This window comes from Hemitrygon akajei, chromosome 9, assembly GCF_048418815.1.
Source record: "Hemitrygon akajei chromosome 9, sHemAka1.3, whole genome shotgun sequence".
NCBI lineage: Eukaryota > Metazoa > Chordata > Chondrichthyes > Myliobatiformes > Dasyatidae > Hemitrygon > Hemitrygon akajei.
The window spans coordinates 100,778,571-100,803,323 of NC_133132.1; the positions used below are offsets into that span (position 1 = coordinate 100,778,571).

The window sequence follows — 24,753 nt, forward strand, 5'->3', positions numbered from 1 at the left end:
TCCGTCAAGCTTTTATGCAGGATAATTATTAAACACCAAATTTTAGCCACTACAGCAATTAAACTGCATCAATTATTTACATTAATTCAGATTCATATTATATCAAGCTAATATACTAATAATTATTCAAAGAGCATTTCTCAAGAACCATCCCAACTTGAAAACTGGAACTACTTGATAATGTTAACAAGTTTCACAACATATGCCAGTGATATTAAATCTAATTCTGATTCTGAGACAACACTAAACTGAAGACCACGCCTTTTTAAAATTTTCTTTTTCAAAGTCTCAACATGAAAAGGAATTCCAATAATTCTTTTACCTGATATGCTTCAAGAGTTCAAAGTAATTTTCTTGCAGACATTCTATTGTTTCTTTGTATTTACTGTGAATCAATGAAAAAAAAACTGCACTTCAAATTCTAAATTAAATTGTAAAATCAATAAGGATCAGAATCAGAATCAGGTTTATTATCACTGGCATGTGACATGAAATTTGTTAACTTAGCAGCAGCAGTTCAATGCAATACATAATCTAGAAGAGAAAAATAAAATAAATAATAAGTAAATCAATTACAGTATGCATATATTGAACAGATTAAAAACTTGCAAATAACAGAAATACTGTACACTTGAAAAAGTGAGGTAGTGTCCAAGGGCTCAATGTCCATTTAGGAATCGGATGGCAGAGGGGAAGAAGCTGTTCCTGAATCTCTGTGTGTGTGCCTTCAGGCCTCTGTACCTCCTACCTGATAGTAACAGTGAGAAAACGGCATGCTCTGAGTGCTGGATGTCCTTAATAATGGATGCTGCCTTTTAAAAACACCGCTCCCTGAAGATGTCCTGGGCACTTTGGAGGCTAGTACTCACCCCTAATGAGCAAGGATGTTTTATTAGCTATATTTACAGGACTTAAGAAAGTTTCTTACATAGTACAGACAAAATACACAGTAATCTTTCAAAGTGACATATCAGTGGAATACACAGGTTGATCATACTGCAAACAAAATATTCATTTGAGAATTTTAATATCTTAATCACAAAAGGAAGTATGCCAAAGTATTCTGAAATGTATTAGATTAAGATACATTTATTTTAGTTTTATGAAGGTATCACAACAAGAAAACAATACGGGATCAGTAACCCGAATCATGCAGTTAGAATTACAGCCTAGGAAAATCTATCTATAATGTATATACACACACACAGAGTTCAATATAGTAAAGGTTTTATTAAACTGGGCCAGAGTTCTTGCCTCAAACAGATGTCCATGCATTTAATTTTTCAGGCTCAGAAAGAGAAGGGAATTACCAATTTTGACATTGCCAGTGAATTATCTATTAAACGACTGCAGATTTTGTCAAATGAATGCAATAAGGGTAATCTATGATGTGGTAACCAAACTGTTATTTAGTTCAGTGCATGTATAGGCAATTGTCCAAGTGATAGTAATCAGTGTTCAAACTTAACAATATAGAGTAGTAGCATTTAGAATAAATGTATTTGGTTTCACCATACTGAAAACTGCATTTTAAAACTTGTGAGCAACACACAAAGGTAAGGTCATCTTCAAACCAAAAAAAAAGTTTCACTGTACATGTTGACTGCATGACAGTGTAGAACAAAACATCTGAAAGCAAGTCTCTATGCCCCAAACCAAATCTGTGATATAAAGCAAAGTCACCAAATCAAACCTCTACAGTTCAGCCTCAAATACTGCCGAGTTAAATTACTGGAAATCAAATAACGACTAGCAAGTGAAGGTGGTAAAAATATCCCAATACAGATGCCAAGGAGAAGGCTGAAACATTTGCACCATTTTCAGTGAAAAATGCAGTGGATGATCCACTTTGGCTTTGTGGTGAGAGTCTCATTATCACGGAAGCTAGGTTTTCAGTCAATTTAGTTCACTCCAAGAGATATTAAGGAAAGGCTGAGAACAAGAAACACAGCAAAATCTAGACAAACAGATGACATCTCACCTGCACTACTGAAGACTTGCACTCTGGAAGTAGCTCCAGCATTTACTTACACGGTTTTACATAATACTTTATTATGTGAACAACACTTCCAAAGCTGTTACAATAACAACATCAACACTGCTATCAAAAAGCCTTTTTCATCAAAAATACCTTACTAGTGCTCAGTACAGGTTTCACTCACACCAAAGAGAAATGACACTACAGAGGCAATGATATTTGGAAGAAAGAGAGAGACCATGTGGGAACTCAAGAGCATGAATGTATTAAGGCATCCCAGGTCCCCTTGTGATTGCAAACCATCTCTATATTGTTCTTCTCCAAGTTGTGAAATGTACCCCAGGTCCTCAAAAGGAAAAAGGCCATAGGCTCTATAATTAAAGGGAAATAGACCCTTACTTCACCATTCACAGGTTCCTTAATGTTATAGACCTCAAATAAATCTACCAGAGTCTTTTACTCCATAGAAAATAAACTCAGAGTCTCTCCTTCAAACAATTTCCTTATTTCCCTCTGTCATAGCACAGGCTCTAAGACAATCCAGTACTCTTTGGTAACAGGCTTGAATTGGAAGAATATAGACTTGGCATCATTGGTTAAAAAAACAGGTTAGATCAGGTAACTGTTGACTAATTAGTCTGACATCAGTAGCGATCAAATTAATGGAAAACAATTCTGGGAGGCATATATCACCATTGAGAGGCATAAGTTAATTAAGCCCAGTCAACATGGATTCAGAGGAAGGCTGTGTCTGATTAACTGAGCAGTGAAAAGGAATGATGATGTTTGAGTATTTGACATAGTAGAGATGGATGAAGAAAGTAAAAGCCCATGGTACTTCAAGGGGAGATGGCAAGAAGGGTCAATATTTGTCTCAACTGTAGAAACCAAAGGATCAATGGGAAATTTAGTGATTGGAGGGAAATACACAGAAGGGTTCTGCAGGCTCAGTATAGGGTGAACTTTGGGCTATGGAAAACCTGACTTGTAGAAATCCAGCTGCATAAATATTCCCATATATATTTGGAGCATTTAGTGTTTTGTGGTACTTATTAATGATTGGATACAGAGGGCATTATGGGCAATGTTAGGGTGAATACTCAGTGAAGTTATGAAAAGTGGATTTAGTGCAATACAGATTTCTTCATAAGTCAGTGCTTACAAACACTGCTCAGAAACAGAACCCTTATATAATGCGGGGACTGTCTGTACTAATAACTAAATAGGATTCAATATAAAGTGCATGGTTTAGACATTCACTCATAGTTCCAAAAATAGCAGAGAGGTTGATTCTAAGGAAGAAAGCACAGAAGTAGCAAATGAAATTCATTTCATAAAGTTGTGAGAAAAGGCACTTGCAGAATGTAAGGCTAGAGACTATATAGCATATGGCAGCTTACTAAAGAATTAGAGAGGAGCAGAGGGATCTTGAAATGCAAAATTCTTGTTCTGGCCTTACTGTACAGTAACAAATGAAGAACACTACACAGTGCACAGATAAGATACGAGGTTGTTGCCCAGAAGAACACAACTTTTGGAGGTAGAAACCTTCACTACATTTAAGAATCTCCAAGTTTATGGACCAAGAAGTGGGAAGTTAAATCAACCCAAAGTCCAGTTTATTTTTCCTGACACAGACATAAGCCTAATGGCTTCCATCTGTACCGTAAATGTCTTTAATTTTATATAATCAAAGTACTAAGATAGCCCCTACATTGTGGCTGATTAGATATTAATTTTGAAGTATTTATTTTACCACTAGTCCCTACTAAAATCTCAAACCTTTTCCACCACAACTCTTTTTAATTACATCTTTCTTAAATGAAATTTACATCAACATAAAAGTATCAAATGTTTTTTGCTTGTGCATAAAGATCAGATGAATCATGAATAAAAATGGTTTCTGGTTGTCACATTGCTCACATACAACAACCAGAAACTATAAGGAAACAACATATATTTCATTGCAACTGCACAAGAAAATGCTATCCAGGTTGAAAAAATACTATTTTAAAAATTAAAAGATACACAAGTAAAATTACGCGTTAGTGTATTAATGGAAAAAAATCTAATTTTAAAAAAAACAAGTGAGGATGCTATAATACTTGGGTATATAAAATACAATGTACAATATTTTACAATGAAACCATGTAAACAATTGAGGCTTAATAACATACTGCCAGTTCAAAAACAAAAGGAAACATGTCTTATTCTATTTACATACTGATCAAAATCTGCAGCATCACGGAAATATGGCACCTCTACTTCATATATGAAAGGCAAAATTCTTGTTTAAGGAATAGAATGGAAACATTATTCTTTCAAAATCTGTGTAATAAAGTACAGAGATACCCAAAATCTCATTTGGTCCTCATCAAGGAGGGATCACTAATGAAAAACAAAAATTGGGTCAGGTTATCCTATGGATATTTTCATAATTATGGCTATACATGCATGTTGCTGGCATTGATATTTAACACTCTTATATAATAATGATATATAGTACTGGATACACCAGCAAGAGAGAGGGGATTGCATTCCTAGAAAATAGTCTGTATTGCTATTTTTCATAAAGTGATGCCATATCGTTTGTGTGTGTGTCAAGATATGCAAGTTCAAAAAAAGTTGTATTTACTTACTTTTTCTTAAATCATTAATATTGTAACGTTTCCTTGAGAGTGGATTTATTAATAGCCGATTGTTTCTCAGACTCTCAGAATTTTGGGGAGTGGATTGTGAATTCTGCAAGAACAAATATGGATAACCCAAATGACCACAAATGAGAGAAAATCTGCAGAAGCTGGACCCATCATAAGGTCAGAAGTGGGGATGTTTGTACAATGTTCTGCACCATTTGTGACTCCTCAGACAGTGAAGCAACTTATAGCCAAACACAGCAGGACCTGGACAATACCCAGGCTTCGGCTGACGAGTGGCAAGAAACACTTGAGCCACACAAGTGCCAAGCAATGACCACCCCAACAAGAGAGGCTCTAACCATCGTCCCTTGACATTCAGTGGCATCACCATCACTGAAGCCCCTACAATCAACATCCTGAAGGTTACCACTGACAGGAAACTGAACTGGTCTAGCAACATACACACTGTGGCTACCAGAGCAGGTCAAACGTTAGGAATCCCACAGCATGTAACTCACCTCCTGACTCCCCAAAGCCTGTCCATCATCTACTAGGCTCAGGTCAGGAGTGTAATGGAATACTAGCCACTCATCTGGATGAGTGCAGCTCCATCAACACTCAAGAAGCTTGACTCCATCCAGTAAAGGCAGCCCACTTGATTGATACCCCTTCCACAAGCATCCAATCCCTCCACCATCGACAAACAGTTACAGTAGTGGGTACTATCTACAAGATGCTCTGCAACAATACACCAAAGATGCTAAGGCAGACCCAAGACCACTACCATCTAAAGGACAAAAACAGCAGATACCTTGGAACACCACCCATTGCATATCCCCCTCCAAGTCACTCACTATCCTGACTTGGAAACATATTGCTGTTCCTTCATTGTTGCTGGATCAAAATCATGGAATTCCCTCCCTAACCGCACTGTGGGGGTACCTACACATCAGGGACTGCAGTGCTTCAAGGTAGCAGTTCATCACCTTCTCAAGGGCAAGTGGAGATGGGCAATAAATGGTGACTTGGCTGGCGACACTCACATCCCGTAAATGAAAAAATAAAGACAGGAAACAAACATTTCAAATCAGCAATTTAAACTCGTGAGTAACTGTGCTATTTTTTTTCTTTTTCAGAGCAAGAGACTAAATATCCATTTCAGTACATTATTTTCACATATTGACTATTGATTTTTAATGTGTATATTATTTCTAAAAACAATGCAAACAGCATTCTGCAACTGCTCACCACTGACCGCTCCCACATTTTTCTTAGCTAAAACCACACATTACATTCACCAAGCCAATCAGCAACCAACATACTTAGACCCTAGTTCACACTTCCCATCAAAACCACTGGCACACATTGAGGAAATGAAAAAATATTCCCTCATAGAAACAGTCATTTAAATACTTCAAATATATGTGAAAAGCTTGAAGAAATGCTAATTGCAGCAGTAAATCCAATTATATTTAAATAAGTTCATATTTAATTATGAAGACACATAGTTTAAAAAATTGTGCTCTTTTCTTTCAAGTCTTCTGAAAGTTGAGGCTGATTCTTGTTGCACCTTCATCTTAGGTCATGCTTTCCAGATCTTAAACTCTCCATTTTCTTTGTTCTTCGTTCTCTTTCTTTCTTATCAATAAGCATTTTATTTTTGCCAAGTGAACCAAGTATCGTGTAAGCAAAGCTGATAATAAATGACAATTATATCAATGGATTAAGACTGGAGAAAATAAAGCAGCAACCTAAAACACTTACTAAATGGAAGAGCTCTAACTTCAGTGGGATGAGAAAATTTACCAGTGTACAAAGATAAGCCACCAACTGGGATTTTAAAAACTGAAATACTTTTAAGAGCAAATGACTTAAATAGAGAGCTACAATCCCATTAAGGGGGAAATAGTGGGGGTGTCAAAGTTAGAGCTGTCTCATTGATAAAGAAAAATAAAATGTTGTAGCGGGGTGCTACGCGCAGCGCTGAAATTACGACACAGAGTCAGTAAACTGCAACCATGGAATACCGGTAAGTTTATTTCAAAAACACAGTCTTGCTTTTAAAGCCTGTCTCCCCCCACTCAATACTTCGAGAGGCACGTAACTGAAACTCATTGAGGCTATGTATCTTTGTCTCTGGCTCTGGCTAATTGTCAGCCGGTTCGAGTGTGCTAGTAATTGGGTCGCCACATAACCCCCCCCCCCCCAGAACCGGCGGTACACCCCCCAATGTCCACAGTCTGGGCCGGGCCCTGTTTGGGAGGTCGGCCTCTGCGCCGCGGTGCCGGAAACTCGACCGGTTGCGCCAAGTCCACGTGGGCCGGTTTGAGTCGGTCCACCGTGAAAACCTCCTCTCTCCCCCCAACGTCCAGCACGAACGTGGACCCGTCGTTTCTGATCACCGTAAACGGCCCCTCGTAGGGCCGTTGCAGCGGTGGCCGATGCCCGCCCCGGCGTACAAACACAAACTTACAGTTCTGCAGATCTTTGGGTACGCAGGTCGGGTGCTGCCCATGCTGCGAAGTGGGCATGGGGGCCAGGGCACCGAGTCTCTCGCGTAGTCTGCCCAGGACCGCTGCGGGTTCTTCCTCTCGCCCCCTTGGGGCTGGTATGAACTCCCCGGGAACGACCAGGGGCGCGCCGTACACCAACTCGGCCGACGAAGCGTGCAGATCGTCTTTGGGTGCCGTGCGGACGCCGAGCAGGACCCAGGGAAGCTCGTCCGCCCAGTTAGCTCCTCGCAGGCGGGACATGAGAGCCGACTTCAGGTGGCGGTGGAAACGCTCCACCAGTCCGTTCGACTGTGGGTGGTAGGCAGTGGTGTGGTGCAGCTGAGTCCCCAACAGGGTGGCCATCGCTGACCAGAGGCTGGAGGTGAACTGGGCGCCTCTGTCGGAGGTAATGTGGGCCGGGACACCAAAGCGGGACACCCAGGTGGCGATCAGCGCCCGGGCGCAAGATTCGGAGGTGGTGTCGGTGAGCGGGACCGCCTCTGGCCATCTTGTGAACCTGTCCACGATAGTCAGGAGGTGCCGCGCCCCGCGTGACACTGGCAGGGGGCCCACGATATCCACATGAATGTGGTCGAAACGCCGGTGGGTGGGGTGGAACTGCTGCGGCGGGGCCTTGGTGTGTCGCTGCACCTTGGCCGTCTGGCAGTGCAGGCACGTTCTGGCCCAGTCACGGACCTGCTTGCGGAGTCCGTGCCAAACGAACCTGCTGGAGACCATCCGGACGGTAGTGCGGATGGGGGGGTGGGCCAAGTTATGAATGGAGTCGAACACACGTCGTCGCCAAGGTGCCGGGACGACGGTACGGGGCTGGCCGGTGGCGACATCACAGAGTAGGGTCCTCTCACCTGGGCCTACGGGGAGGTCCTGGAGCTGCAAACCGGAGACTGCGGTTCTGTAACACGGGATCTCCTCATCTGCCAACTGTGCCTCAGCCAGTGCCTCAAAGTCTACCCCTTGGGAAAGGGCGTGAATGTTAGGGCGAGAGAGCGCATCCGCCACGACATTGTCCTTACCCGAGACGTGCCGGACGTCCGTCGTGTATTCAGAGATGTAGGACAGATGGCGCTGCTGGCGGGACGACCAGGGATCGGACACCTTTGTGAATGTAAAGGTAAGCGGTTTGTGGTCCGTGAACGCGGTGAAGGGCCTACCTTCTAAGAAGTACCTGAAATGCCGGATTGCCAGGTATAGCGCCAACAGCTCCCGGTCGAAAGCACTGTATTTGAGCTCGGGTGACCGCAGGTGTTTGCTGAAAAACGCCAGGGGTTGCCAGCGGCCCGCGATGAGCTGCTCCAGTACCCCACCGACTGCCGTGTTAGAGGCGTCCACCGTGAGGGCGGTAGGGACGTCCATTCTGGGGTGCACTAGCATCGTGGCATTCGCCAAGGCATCCTTCGTTTGAATGAAAGCGGCGGCGGACACCTCGTCCCAGGTAATGTCCTTGCCCGGACCGGACAGCAAGGCGAACAGGGGGCGCATGATCCGGGCAGCTGAAGGGAGGAAGCGGTGGTAGAAATTGACCATACCTACGAATTCCTGGAGGCCTTTGACCGTGGTGGGTCGGGGGAAATGGCGGACCGCATCTACCTTAGCGGGCAGAGGGGTTGCCCCGTCTGTGGTAATCCTGTGGCCCAGGAAGTCAATGGTGTCGAGCCCGAACTGGCATTTGGCCAGGTTGATCGTTAGACCGTAGTCACTCAGCCGGGCAAAGAGCTGTCGGAGGTGGGACAGATGCTCCTGACGACTGCTGCTGGCTATGAGGATGTCGTCCAAATAGATGAATGCGAAGTCCAGGTCGCGTCCCACCGCGTCCATCAACCACTGGAACGTCTGTGCGGCATTCTTCAGGCCGAACGGGGTGATGAGAGCCGTTTTGGGGATGTCGTCCGGATGCATCGGGATTTGATGGTATCCGCGGATTAGGTCTACCTTGGAGAAGATCTGCGCGCCGTGCAGGTTGGCTGCAAAATCCTGAATGTGCGGCACAGGGTAGCGGTCCTGTGTTGTAGCCTCGTTCAGCCTGCGGTAGTCGCCGCACGGTCTCCAGCCCCCTGTCGCCTTGGGCACCATGTGCAGGGGGGAGGCCCATGGGCTGGTTTGCCGCTGGGAGCGTGGCCGGGTGATCTGTGCGATGGACGCCCCACTCACCTTCTTGGCGTTCCACAGCGCGTCCGCCCGGGCTGCCACCTTCCGGGGGTCGCGGAAATCCGCGTCGGACAGCGGCAGGCGTATGTCCTCGGGCAGCTGCTCCAGGAAAGCCTGCTCAAACATGAGGCAGGGTGTGTGTCCGTCGGCCAGAGACAACATCTCATTCATTAAAGCCGATGGAGGTCTGTCTCCCAAACCATCCAGGTGCAGTAAACGGGCAGCTCGCTCGCGGCGGGAGAGCCCGAAAGTCCTTATGAGCAGGGCTTTGAATTCCGTGTACTTGCCGTCCGCCGGGGGAGACTGTACGAACTCCGCGACCTGGGCCGCTGTGTCCTGGTCGAGGGAGCTCACCACGTAGTAGTAACGGGTGTCCTCTGAGGTTATTTGCCGAACATGGAATTGGGCTTCTGCTTGCTGAAACCATAGGTGAGGTTGTAGTGTCCAGAAGCTTGGCAGCTTCAAGGAAACCGCGTTAACAAACACAGCGTCTGCCATCTCTGGTCCAAAAAAACGGTTGGACCGTCGGGGTCACCAATGTAGCGGGGTGCTACGCGCAGCGCTGAAATTACGACACGGAGTCAGTAAACTGCAACCACGGAATAAGTTTATTTCAAAAACACAGTCTTGCTTTTAAAGCCTGTCTCCCCCCACTCGATACTTCGAGAGGCACGTAACTGAAACTCCTTGAGGCTATGTATCTTTGTCTCTGGCTCTGGCTAATTGTCAGCCGGTTCGAGTGTGCTAGTAATTGGGTCGCCACAATGTGATGAAATTAAAAAAATCTGAATTATTTACCTTAGCTGCATCATGTAAGAATCAAGCTTAACGTAGCAAGCGAGGATAGGTGTTCAATAGGAAAATGAGGCAAGCAAAAAGAAACTACGAGAGCAGAACAACAGCTAATAATAAAAGGAACTGAAAACCTTCTATGTGCATGCAAACAGGAGGAGGATATTAGGAGCATGAAGCAGCTCAGGTGCCAATTCATACTTGGAGACAGAAGTCAAGACTAGAATACTTAAAATACATGGCACCACGTTTTAAACAAAAGAATGTTGCCAATATTAGTAGAAGAGTTTGTGGAGATAGGAACGTGCAGAAATTTGATAGAGTGGATTAAAAAAGTTAGCTTCTGTTAAAATAAACAAATCACTATCCGCACACACAAAATCCTGGTGGAACACATGTTCAGCATTTTGTGTGTTGTTGTTTGAAATTCCAGCATCTGCAGATTGCTCTTTAAAATCACTATCTGGATAGTTTTTACGCCAGGTCAATGGAAGTAGTAGAGGGGCTGACTGCAGAGGGGCTGCCATAATCTTGCAATATTCCCTAGATATACAGGAGACACTTGAGGACCAGAGAAAGAAAAATACAATCTACTAGTTCTCTATAGGATGCAAAACCATACAATTACAGCCCTGCAGTTTAACAACAATGATGGTGAAGTTTGTTTAAAAGGCACTGGGAAAATAAATGGAACAAGCAAGGATCAATTAAGGTAAATCATGTTTAAGTAAAAAAAATTATTGCTTGCATGTGTTTGAAAAAGCTGGTTCAATGATAGAAAACAAACAGTCTCTCTCTGTGAATGGTTCTTCAGGCTGAGAATGGCAGCAGGGTGTTGGATTCCCCACAATTAGTGCTGATGTTTATGGGTATGTGTGGTGTAAAACATTAAGAATTGCATTATGATTGTTGCTTGCTGCCTCTTACGCTAGGGAGGGAGGGGAATTGTGGCAGGGGACTTTGGGGTTCTAACATTTAACTGTCATTCATTCTTTGTTTTCGTAGATGGTTGCAAAGAAAAAGCATTTCAGGATGTATATTGTATACATTTCTCTGACATTAAATGTACCTATGAACCTTTGATACCATCCCTGGAAGTGTAGTAAACAGTCAGGAGGATAATACTACTGAGTCTTTATATAAGCCAGACAAGAATCACATGACATAATAATAATAATAAAGTGGTGCATTGTGATGTGAGTCCTGAGGCTCCTTTACTTTCTTCCTGATAGTAGCAGCAAGAAGGGCGCATGTCCTGGGTGGTGTGAGGTGCCTGATGATGGTGCTGCTTTTCTGAGACAATATTCTGTGTAGATGTGTTCAACAGGGCGGGGGGGGGGGCTTTAACTGTGATGGACTGGACTGCATCTACTACTTTTCCATTGAAGGGTATTGGTGCTTCCATACCATGCTGTGATGCAGCCAATCAATATACCCTCCACTACACATCTACAGGAGTTTGTCAAAGTTTTAGATGTCATATGAATCTTCACAAACTCCTAAGGAGAGGAGCTGCTGTGTTTTCTTCGTAATTGCACTTGTATGCTGCATGCAGGACAGATCCTCTGAAATAATAACACCAATGGACTTAAAGTCGCTGACCCTCTCCACTTCTGATCCTCAGATAAGGACTGGCTCATGGACCTCCCATTTGCTCCTCCTTAAGTCAATAATCAGCTCCTCGGTCTTGCTGACACAGAGTTGAATTCTCCATTGGATGTTGGAGTGGATAATGGATGCTTCCTATAATGATAGACTGATTCCTACAATTCTGCCACCTAGTTACCAATGCACATGTCCTATATTTCACTGTTTAATAGGAACCAAGATAGAATAACAACCAGGACAGGACACACAGGTATTGACAGGCCACTAAGTTCTAATGTGCAAAATAACTTTCCACAGCCTCTTTACGAACAAACTTCAAGTGCTCCAAATCCAATTTAGCTGCTTCTGTACATCATTCCTACTCCACCATCCTGTAGAGTTCCCAAACTTCAACTTCTCGTCAGGTCAACTGGCAATCAAACCACACCTTATAGTGTCTCAGACCTTTCTGATACCAACTTCTATATTCTCTAGCCTATAGAGCACTCCTGAATCTTGGAAGATCTGCAGGCATTTTCAACAAACCCTGTTCCCAATACCTCACCCAAAGACTTCACAGACCTCATCATGCTCTGCCCCATTACATAATTCGAATCCTCAGCCGTCACCCTAGTCAACTCAACTGTTTCCTCTAAAAAAAACCCAGACACTTCTCATTTCTCTTTCAATATATGCATGCTCCAACACTCCACAGATACTCTATTGACTAAAGTAAATTTTACCTTCGTGACAAGCCACTTCTTGAATTTGCCTGCAATGAGTTGGAGATGTGCCATCAATTCTATGTAAAGTTACCAGGGAAACCTATTACTCAGAAATATGTGAAAACACAAAATGCTGGCAGAACTCAGCAGGCCAGACAGCATCTATGGGAGGAGGTAGTGACGACATTTCAGGCCGAAACCCTTCATCAGGAGTCGAAGAAATAGTAGGTTGGGAGCAACCTTCCTGCTGAAGGGTTTCGGCCCAAAACGTCGTCACTACCTCCTCCCATAGATGCTGTCTGGTCTGCTGAGTTCTGCCAGCATTTTGTGTTTTTATTTATTTCCAGCATCTGCAGATTCACTCGTGTTGCCTTTGAATTCACTACTGCGAAGCCTCTTCCAGTGATGCCTACACTGAAGAAGTTCATATCTTCTCTCCGACGGGAGTTCAGCGAGAGCCTCTCTCTCTGCTCCCAACCTACTATTTCTTCGACTCCTGATGAAGGGTTTCAGCCTGAAATGTCGTCACTACCTCCTCCCATAGATGCTGTCTGGCCTGCTGAGTTCTGCCAGCATTTTGTGTTTTTATTTATTTCCAGCATCTGCAGATTCACTCGTGTTGACTCAGAAATATGATATTTTTTCAAAGAAACAGGTATTATAGAAACCACTAAATTAAATCCATTTCCTCCTTGTATTCAAATACTACAAATTTTTTTTTACATTTGAGATGGATTCAAAGCCCAGAATAATTTGTATAATTGTAACAGTTTGAAATTAAATTTTCAATGCAAATATGAAATATAACAATGAGCAGTGATTTGCAAAATATCCAATGCTGATTCTATAAATATCCTCCATAAACGTTGTTTTATTTTGCACTAGTTTATGCAAAAGTTTTTAAAATCAGAAAGCAGAGAGGAATTAATCATTCTCTCAGTGCACTCTTTCTAACTTTTCCAATTCAGTTTAAGCTCCCCGATGTCCCTTCCTAAAAGCACTGTGGGAGTACCATCTCTACTAAAAGGAGTGCAGAGCTTCAAGGTGGCAGCTAACTGCCATTTACTCAAATGCATTTAAAGACAGATAATAAATTATGGATTTGCTGATGAATTCATTAAAACTAAATATATTTTAAAAACAGTTCATGTTAAAGAAACAATGCCTTCCCCCAAGAATACAGTATCAAGGAAAATCTGATTTAATGAATAAGACTTTCACATCAATTGGTACTATCTTCTCAGACAGAGATGCAAATTTTAAACATTTAAACATGTTAAACATTTTAAACATTAGTTCTGGCCCACTAATAAATACTGAGTAAATAGCTTTCAAAAATATAGATTAACAAATTCTTCTAACTGCATTTCTTTGTGAACACTAACACCCTTGGACAGAAAAGCCTACAAAAAGTAGTGGATACAACCCAGTCCATCACTGGTAAAGTCCTCCCCACTACTGAGCACAACTACAGGAAATGCTGTTGCAGGAATGCAGCATCTGTCAAGGACCCCAGGCTATGCTTTCTTCTCGCTGTTGTCATCAGGGAGGAGGTATAGGTCCCACATCACCAGGTTCAGGAACAGTTATTTCCCCTCAGCCACCAGGCTCTTAAACCAGAGAGAATAATTCCACTCACCCCATCACTGAATGGATTCCACAACCTATGGACATACTTTCAAGGACTCTACAACACGCGTTCTCAATATCTATTGCTTATTTATCTTCTCCGTGGATTGTCACCTTGTCGTGATGGAGAAGCTTGTGTGGTCCTGAGATCCCGAGAGCGATGCCGTCTGGAGCTATGCTCCTAGTAGGGTCACCCATGGCGGTAAGGTCAAGGGTGAGGTCTCTGACAAAGAACAATCCAACCAAAACCCCAACGGTGGAACAGGTGGACAAAGTTACTTTGCACTCAACAGCTGTGAAGGTGGATGAAGTCTACAACAAATCCATCAGCTCCAATCGTCGTAGTTTCCATGCCATTGGAATTAGTTGGTTGATTTGTGAAGTATCGTGTGCTTCTTGGAGTGCAACCATCAAGTACACATTAAACAAATACACGCACAGGCGTCTTCACTTTGTGGAAACAAAATGAAGACCATCACCCTCGACCTCGAGGGATAGCACGACGGCTTATTTATGTATATTATTTAGTTGTTTTTTTAAAATCTTTTTGTATTTACAGTTTATTGTCTTTTGCACATTGTCTTTGTTGTGTGTGGTTTCTCATTGATTCTACGGTGCTTATCTATATTTACTTTAAATGCCTACAAGAAAAAGAATCTCAAGGTAGTATAGGGTGACATATACTGTATGTACTTTGATAAATTTACCCTGAACTTCACAAATGGACTAAAACAGTTGGAAAATTATCCACCAATGGGATTTTTGATAAAAACTTCCCATTCCTATATCTTAATAGAAGTGCCTTTCCTTTGAATTGTATTTCCTCTGTGAATGTGAGTAGTTGAAACACAGATAAAATGCACATATCATGATGATAGACTGTGGAAACACAAGGAATCCCCTTTGACCGCAACTATTTTGAAAATATTTTCAAAAAATGCATATACAAGAAAATCTACCAAGGGAAAACAAATCTAATTATAATCACCTATTAAATATTGTGAATTTCACAATAATAATTTCACCTTTAAAATATTTCATTGAAAATCTAAATTAAGACAAAAGAATGAATGTACATGGGCCAATGGCCTAGAGTATGTTTGATAATAAAATCATAAAAATGTATTATAAAGCAGAGGTAACAATTTGATCCATCAAAAGGATTGATTTATCCTTGCAACACACATAAAATGCCGGAGGAACTTATCCTTGATAAGTTTATACTCCACTCCTGGTGCAGTGACACATTTAATCTTGCTGAGTACCTGTTTTGTTCTTAATCTTTTCTTGGATTTGAAATAAATTTTCTGACCTTTATTTTGACCACAAATTTTATCTGCTCCAACTTCTGCCCCTGTTCCAAGCTGAGGTTCTAATTCTCTCTTGCTGTCAATGCCACGTAGCACAGTGGTTGATTTTAAGCACTTTCCTACTTAACTTCAGATTTCAAATACCCACAGTATCTTGTTTTTGTTTTGAAATTTTCTTTTTCTACCTTGACAGCATTTTAACTGGTTACATCACTGCTCCAGACTCTTGATCCTGTGCATTGGAGAAGGGTGTGGACTCAGCCAGCTCCATTAGGCAGGAGATACAGGAACACTTTCCAAGATATCCTCAATGGTGGATAGGCTTGCACTTATGATGGCAGTCACAACCCTGTGCAACCCTTTTTGATACTGTGTGAACAGCTTCTTTCCCTGAACCATCTGATTTCTGAATGGTCTATATTACTATTCCTCTTTTGGACGACAGTGGATTCCAGATAATTGGGATTCACTGAGTCTAGTACATTTTGGATCAATAAAGCATCTGATTCAATTAGCCAAAGTTTCATGGAAATAGTTTAAAAAGATGCATAAAAAGACAAACTACCATTTAACTGAGTAACAAATTATATATTTAAATGAAATATGGAACAAATTAGAACACTACCAATGCTATTACAGTACTAAAAAAACTATTAGTTCCTAATAGCTATCGACACAGGAATTCATCCGGTGTACATTGCCAAGTATGGGGGTGTCCAGGGAAGGATAGCACCTCCAGTGAAGGGGCTTGGCATGTCCATTCCGGGGCAGCTCACACACCATTGGTCCTGACCAGACACTCAGCTCTCACCTGTGGCTCCAAGTAGCTGTCTGCATACACCCAAGTGCACTGCTTCAACAAGTGGGCTAAACCAGGTGAGGGTAGCCAGCAGGCTTTATACCATGGTGAAATAGAGACATGCCTATCCCAGCATGTGAAAACAGCTCTAGCAGACTGAGCAGATGAGACCAACCGTGAAATCCAACGGTCAAGAAGGCAGCTCTGCAGTTCTTCATGGAGAACAAAGGGCATGATAAAGCACATAAGTCATGGTTATCCACTGCAGACAAGAGAGACCCCAGTTTGTGACGACTACTCTTATCACTGGACCAAGCCTTCCAAGGTTGAGAAAATAGTACCATCCCAGTGCAATGGTTTTTCCCACTTTAAAAGTGCTCTCACAGGTTTCACAGTCATTGTTAAATACAACAAACATGTTGCCATGTTCTTTTTATTGACTGTAAATGAACAAAATTAGTGCCAAGACCTAGTGCAAGTGACAGACTGCCTTTATACAGTGCCTTTCCCAATTACATCCTTCAAATCTTCATTTTCATTGTAACATTCAAGATGGTTGTCCATGACTTCAAATTCACTGCAGTTCCTAATTTGCTGAAGTAGTTGAAATCGTTTCACTCCTGACCATTTCTGGTCTCCATGCCTGAATGCTTGAACCCATAGTGCTTATTTCTTGCCAATTATCAGTGACAAAAATCACTAGTTTTTGAACACAAACACACGCAAATGACTCCATTTATACTGTTTGCTCTAAACATGGCGTAGGATCTAATGGCCACACAAGTTCACTCGACTGGCACTAGTTAGAAATTGTTTGGCAGCAGTCTCCTGACCCAATTAAGTGGCAAAGTGTCCCAAATAAAGTTGCAAGAAAAGAAATTGGGAATTCCTTTGCAATTACCCAGTTTTCTGCATTAATTACTCATAAAATATGGTCTGATCCTCATCACAATATTAGACAAACACAATCTGCCTAAACTAATAACACACAAACAACTGTACTTATCATGTCTTTATTGTACACAATGCTCAATCATTCACAGTGCAGGCTGGAAAAAGTATGTGAACCCTTGTATTTAATAACCGGTGAAACTTCCTGTACCAAGCATTTCCTGTAGCTGCTGATCAGACTTGCACCACAAGAAGGAGGAATTTTAGACCATTCCTCCATACGAAATGGTTTCAGTTCAATATTTCTGGGATATCTTGCATGAACAGCCCTCTTCAGAGCATGCCACAGCATCTCAATTGGGTTAAAGTCTGGACTCTGACTTGGCCATTACAAAACACAAATTTTCTTCTTGTTGATTTACTCATGTGTTTTGGATCATTGTCCTATTGCATCATCCAACTTCTATTAAGCTTCAGGTGATGGATAGCTACCCTGACATTCTCCTGTAAAATGTCTTGATACAATTTTGAATTCATTGTTCCCTCAACAATACAAACTGTCCAGTCCCTGAGACAGCAAAACAGCACCAAACCATGATGCTCCTTCCACCATGCTTGAGGTTTTGATATTGGTGTGCAGTGCACCTTCTCTTCCAAACATAGCAGTGTGTATTTCTGCCATAGAGTTCAACTTCTGTCTCATCTGTCCACAGAACACTGTCACAGAAGCATTGTGGAACAGCCAGGTGGTCTTTTACAAACTTGAGATGTATAGCAATGTTATTTTTTGAAGAGCAGTTGTTTCCTCCGTGGTGTCCCTCCATAAACACCATTCTCGTTCAGTGCTTCTCTTATTGTGGACTCATGAACCAAGATTTTAGCAAGTTCAAGAGATTTCTGCAGGTCTTTTGCTATTACTCTTACAATCTTTTTCACCTTCTTCAGCATTGCATGTGCTTTTTGTGTGATCTTTGCAGGACGCCGACTCCTAGGGAGAGCAGCAACAATACTGAATTTCCTCTATTTGTAGATAATTTCTCTTACTGTGGACTGATGAACACTCGGTCTTCAGAAATGCTTTTGTAGACTTTTCCAGCTTCATGCATCTCTACAATTCTCCTTCTAAAGTCATCTGAAAGTTGTTTTGATTGAGGCATGGTGCACATAAACAGATCTTTCTTGAGAAGAGCAAGCTCTGTCAGTAATGTCACTTTGCATGTGTGTTTTTATAGGGCAGGACACTTGTACAACCCACACCTCCAATCTCATCTCATTGATTGAAACACCTGACTCCAAATATATGTTGCAGAAGGCATTACCCCAGAGGTTTACATATTTTCTTGAACCTAGACTGTGATTGTTCAAATGGTGTACTCAGTATTAACGAGAAGTACAAATTGTTTGTGTGTTATTAGTTTAGGCAGATGTGTTTGTCTAATATTGTGACTTGGATAAGATCAGACCACATTTTTATTAGTAGTTATTGCAGAAAACTAGGTAACTGCAAAGGGGTCACAAAATCTTTCTTGCGACTGTAAACGAAGGGAATCTCATTTTCTCAATTAGTTTTTGTTCTTTAAAAATTGGCCCAAATAAACCACTGCCCTGATTAATCAATGGCCCAATTAACCAGAATCCACTGTATTTATTTTCTTATTTTAAGTTATAGCAATTTATAGTCTTGCACTATGCTGCTGCCACAAAACAACAAATTCCACGACATGTCAGTGATAATAAACCTAATTCTAAATGTAGTTGAAGTTCTGCAGAAAGCAGTTTGATGGGTTTTTTTAAAACAGTGCTAGAATATCCCATGAATAACTCAAAACAGTCTTGAAACAGTGGAACTAAGCAGAATGTCTGGGGAAAGTGAGAAAACAATTGAGCTTCCTCTCTTTGTGTTATGTACGAAAAATTACTAAAGAAATGGCAGATGTGAAAAAATAGAACAGAAGTAATATGAAGAAAAATGAAATGAGGAAGTATATTTTAAAAACAAGCAGGTGTAATGAAAAGGTGTGAGTTACTTTCTGGCCTGAAGTTACCCAGCTGTAATGTAAACACAGGCATGCTTAGAGAATCTTAGGCCCTTCTAAGCAAAACAAGTTCCCAGGTCAGCAATTGCCAGAACCAAAGGACATCTGTTTAAGGTGAATGGAGGAAAGTTTAGGGATGATGTCAAGAGGTGGGTTCATGGGTGCCTGGAACATACCGCTGGGAATGGTGGCTGAGGTTATTGCAATAGCGACATATAACAGGTTCTTAGATAGCTCATGAATGAGATAAAAATGGTGGGGTATGGGTTGTGTAAGAGGGAAGGGTTAGATTGATCATGAGACACAAACAAGATATTGGAGGAACTCAGCAGGCCAGGCAGCATCTATGAATAGGAGTAAACAGTCAATGTTTCGGGCCGAGACCTTTCATCAGAACTGGAGAAAAAAAAGATGGCCTGGCTGAGTTCCTCCAGCATCTTGTGAGAGTTGCTTAGATTTCCTGCATCTGCAAATTGTTTGAAATTGATCATGGAGTACCTTTATATAGGTCAGGATAACAGTGTGGGCTGAAGGGCCCATATCATGCCATACTATTCAATGTCTGCTGAAAGTTAATATCATCTTTGTAAATCATTAAAGCACAGCAATGTATACACAAGGAAACATTTGCTTCTCTGTAGCAAAATAACATCTACCCTCACCCAAGAGAGAAAGCAGAGCCTGACTGATACACCTCCAGGCAATACAGCACTCATTAATTCAACAGTCAGCCCAGATTAGGTATTTCCGCATCTCAAGTAGATCTTTCTCACCATTTTATGCCAAACTGTGTCATTCTTCCCATGGCAGCATCCCACACACTGCCAAAGGTACCATCACACAGCACTAAAGCAAACACACAGTAAGCAACAGATACCATTTGATCCATCTAAAGCTTACCACAAAGCACATAGTCAATGAATGCCATTCTTCCTGTGCCAACCTTGAGCCAAACACAAAGCATACCACTGTACCATCTTCCCATGCTAAAGTATGGTACTCTCCAAGCCATTCCATAGTCCAAAGTCACCAACCTTACCAATCCAAATCTCTACTAGGGGCAACTATACCTGTCCCCATCTTAGTCATTCGTCAAACCCATGTGCCAACATCACCCCTTGTGCCAAAGCACAGCAGTCTCCCGTACCAAAACTTACTCCGTCACATCGAAGCTCTTCATTATCACCCCACCCTACCTGTGGGTCCAAGACTTACCACACCATACTAACCCATGCCAAAACAAACCACACCCCAGTCCGACCTGCCACCAAAACAGATCAACCCTTGGCCACCCCTTCCCTACAGCCTCCAGCCGCCGCTGCGGCATCCGCACCCACAAGGGGCTGCAGGGCAGGCTAGGCCGCCCTAACGCTCACCTGTTGCTGCTGTTGCGACTCCGACTCCCGATAGCTCCGCCACGCATGGTTCAGGGTGTCACTCGGGGTCCTGGGCATCGCGCTGCGCCGCCCACCCCGACTACTCCTCCTCCACCCTGCCGCCGCCGCCAAACTTTTGCCGGGGTAGCTCAGCGAGCAGAGGCCGGTAGGCCGGCCGGCAACGTCACTTCACCGCCTCGCCCCCACGTCAGTCAGCCGGCGCGTGGACAGCCCCGGCCGTTACCCGCTCCCGTCTCGCAACCTCTGCTCGACTCCGTGTTCCGCCTGCCTGACGCAATCACGCACGCACACGCCCCCGGCTTCCAACACGCGACCCCGCGCCTGTCAATCAGGCGAGGAGGTTACACCAGCCCCCACTGTGTTTTTGTCTGCGTGCTGGCATTGCACTTGAGATAAGAGACCCGTTGTATTACCCAAAAGGTGTTGCCACAGTTCCGTTTTCACTACAAGTGGTTGCATTACAAAAGGATGCATTGCGTAACCACTCAGATCCAAATTCCCTGCAGGTTTATTGTGCTTTCTGCCTTGTTGGCACGCAACGTTCCGCAGCAATGGTCAGACCTCAACCTTAACGGGCTTCAAAGATATTCGTTAAGCTGCTTCCTGCCGTTACTGCGTAACACTAAAGTCGATAAAACATTAATGTTATTTTGAAAATGTTCTGAAAGAAAACAAGACGACAAAGTACACTCATTGCGCTGAATGAGCGGATGCTATCAATATATCCAGGAGCATTTCTTAATTCAACAGCTATCAGAATGATGTGCATCGAAACCATGATGTTCAACTAACCACTGTTTTGATGTAAAGTGGAAAGAAAACAATTCCTGAAGTAACTAATAAGGAGGCCAAGATTGACAATTAATAACATGCAAGAGAATAGCAGCGACCTGTGATGTCACCAGTTTACAACAGACAATTAATAACTCCGACAGCATGTCAAAACAAGGAAGTGACAAGCCTTTCTGTTTATAAATCGGACGAAGTGTCAGGAAGGAGAAAATCAGAATGCGTACAGAAAAAGAACGCAGTTTGGCTATTGTGTCCCCGCACGCCATGTCCCAGGTCACCCCCTCCGTGCCGCACTTTACCATTTTCCACACTGCTCCGTGCCCGTGAGGCAAGTCATGCCATTTCCACTCTGCATTTCCCGCCGTCATTGAGAGAATGCATTGCTCTCTCATGCTCCCTGTGCCAAGCTTGGCACTCCATGCTACGAGTGGAAACAAGAAGGTTTTGAAATCTTATCCGATTCCTCAAAATTCAGTCTGGACTGGCGGTCGGATCAGCACCAGCTTCCCCCTCGGCTAGTTTCACTTATCTCCTGCTTGCTTGCACAACCTCTTGTGTTTACACTGAACACAACAATTCTTAAAATTCAAAATTTTACTGACTGCTCTTGAAAGCGGGAAAGAAAACATGGTTTTTTTTTAAAAAAAAGGAGAGTAAACTGGGATTCAGCACAGAGAATCTGAGTCATTCTTGGAACGGGAGCGGAAAATGAATTAACACTGCAGATGTGAACCCATGGCTGCTTCAGGGCAGTTCAAAAACACAATGATCGTTTCCCTTCTGCTATTTAACAGGCAAGCTCAAGTCCCGGTAAGCAGTCCTGACCCGACTTGCATTGGCAGCTTTGGACTATGTGAAGCACAAAGAGTCTTCCACCAAAACTAAGAAACTCAAAGTTTGAAGTAAATTTATCATCAAAGCATGCATAATCACCATGCCCTACCTTAGACCATAAACAGGCCATTCAGCCCATCGAGTCTGCTCCCCGGTACCATCATGGCTGATCCAGAATCCCATTCAACCCCCTTGAGATTCTGTTTTTTTGCAGGCACAGGCATTCACAGGAAAATAACATAGTGAATATAGAAAGGCCTAGATAGAGTGTATATTTTCCCTATAGTGGGTGAATATAGGACCAGAGAACATCGAGCAGAAGAATCTATCCCTTTAGAAAAGAGATAAAGGAGGTATTTCTTTAAACAGAGTGTAGTGAATCTCCGGAACTCATTGCCACGAGTGGCTGCGGATGCCTAGTCATTGAATCCATTTAAAATGGAGGTTGATAGATTCTTAATTAGTCAGGGTTTCAAAGGTTACAGGGAGAAGGCAGGAGAATGGGGTGGAGAGGGATAGTAAATCAACCATGATGGAATGGTGGAGCAGAATGAATGGGCTGAATGGCCTAACTCTGCTCCTATGTCTTATGATCTTATGGTCTTAAAATAAAGATACAGTACACAACTGAGTTCATGAAAAACTATTCATAACAAAGTCTGACATAGGAATACAAGGAAATAGGAGCAAGAGTCGGCCTTCTGGCCCGTCGAGCCTGCTCCGCCATTCAATGTCATGGCAGATCTGGCCACAGACTCATCTCTACCTACCTGCCTTTTCCCCATAATCCTAAATTCCCCAACTATGCAAAAGTCTATCCAACCTTGTCTTAAGTATATTTACTGAAGTACCCTCCACTGCTTCATTGGGCAGAGAATTCCACAGATTCACCACCCTCTGGGAAAAGAAGTTCCCCCTCACCTCCGTCCTATATCTACTCCCCCGAATCTTGAGGCTATGTCCCCTAGTTCTAGTCTCACCTATGAGTGGAAAAAACTTACCTGCTTCTATCTTATCTGTCCCGTTCATAATTTTATATGTTTCTATAAGATCTCCTCTCATTCTTCTGAATTCCAGTGAGTACAGTCCCAGGCAACACAATCTTTCCTTGTAGTCTAACCCCCCTCACCTCTGAAATCAACCTGGTGAGCCTCCAAACCCAGTAGGTCCTTCCTCAAGTAAGGAGACCAGAACTGCACACAGTACTCCAGGTGCGGCCTCACCAGTACCCTGTACAGTTGTAGCATAACCTCCCTGTTCTTGAATTCAATCCCTCTAGCAATGAAGGCCAACATTCCATTTGCCTTCTTGATAGTCTGCTGCGCCTGCAAACCAACATTTTATTGTTCATGCTCAAGCACTCCCAAGTCCCTCTGTACAGCAGCATGTTGCAATTTTTTACTGTTTAAATAATAATCCGCTCTTCTATTTTCCTTCCAAAGTGGATGACCTCGCATTAACCAACTTTGTACTCCATCTGCCAGACTCTTGCCACTCACTTAACCTATCTATATCTCTCTACAGACTCTCCATATCTTCTGCACAATTTGCTTTTCCAATGAATTTAGTATCATCAGCAAACTTAGATACACCCTGCTCTTCCAGATCGTTAATGTATATCGTGAACAGTTCTGGGCCCAGCACCGACCCCTGCGGAACACTGCTCACCACTGATTGCCAACCCAAGTAATGCCCATGTATCCCAACTCTCTGCTTTCTATTAGCTAACCAATCCTCTATCCATGCTGATACATCACCCCCAACTCTATGCATCCTTATGGATAAGTCTTTTATGCAGCACCTTATTGAATGCCTTCTGGAAATCCAGGTACTGTATATAACGTCCATCTGATCCCCTCTATCCACTGCACTCACTATATCCTCAAAGGACTCCATTAAGTTTCTCTAATGGGACCTGCCTTTGCTGAATCCATGCTGCATCTGCCTGATGGATCCATTTCTTTCTCAGTGCCTCACCATTTCTTCTTTAGTGATAGCTTCGAACATCTTCCAAACTACAGATGTTAAACTAACTGGCCTATAGTTACCTGCATTTTGCCTACATCCTTTTTTGAACAATGACATGGCATGACATGCACTATCTTCCAATCCGCCAGGATCTGCCCAGAGTCCAGAGAATTTTGGTAAATTATCACCAAACCTCTATTATAACTTCTGCCATTTCTTTCAGTACCCTGAGTTGCATTCCATTAGGACAAGGGGATTTATCTATCTTCAGGCCCACAAGTTTGCTCAACATTACCCCTTTAGTGATAGCTATTGTATCGAGGTCCTCACCTCCCATCACATCCATAACATCTCTCTTTGGCATTACCCAACATGAATTCCCTCTTCTCGTTCTCCAAGGAACCTACATTCACTTGAGTCACCCTTTTCTGCTTTATGTAATTATAAAAACTTTTACTATCTGTTTTTATATTTTATGCTAGTTTATTTTCATAATCCATTTTCCCTTTCTTTATTGCTCGCTTAGTGTTACTTTGCAGCTTTTTTAAGTTTTCCCAATCTTCCAGTTTCCCATTACTCTTGGCAACTTTGTAGGCACAAGCTTTTGGTTTGATGCCTTCTTTTATTTCCTTAGTTATCCAAGGCTGGCTCTCCCCACCCTTACTGTCCTTGCTTTTAACTCGAATATAATTTTTTGAGCACCGTGAAAAATCTCTTT

The 24,753-nt window shown here is 42.7% G+C and overlaps 1 protein-coding gene across 1 annotated transcript in view; it reads right to left on the bottom strand.

Annotated features, from left to right (window-relative positions):
- lyst (lysosomal trafficking regulator) overlaps positions 1-20,712 on the bottom strand; it is a 316,053-nt gene extending 295,341 nt beyond the window's left edge. The window contains exon 1 of the mRNA XM_073056659.1: positions 20,421-20,712. Coding sequence (XP_072912760.1) covers positions 20,421-20,498 — 78 coding nt within the window. The 5' untranslated portion in view covers positions 20,499-20,712. The remainder of the gene's footprint in view (positions 1-20,420) is intronic.
- Positions 20,713-24,753: the final 4,041 nt, after the last annotated feature.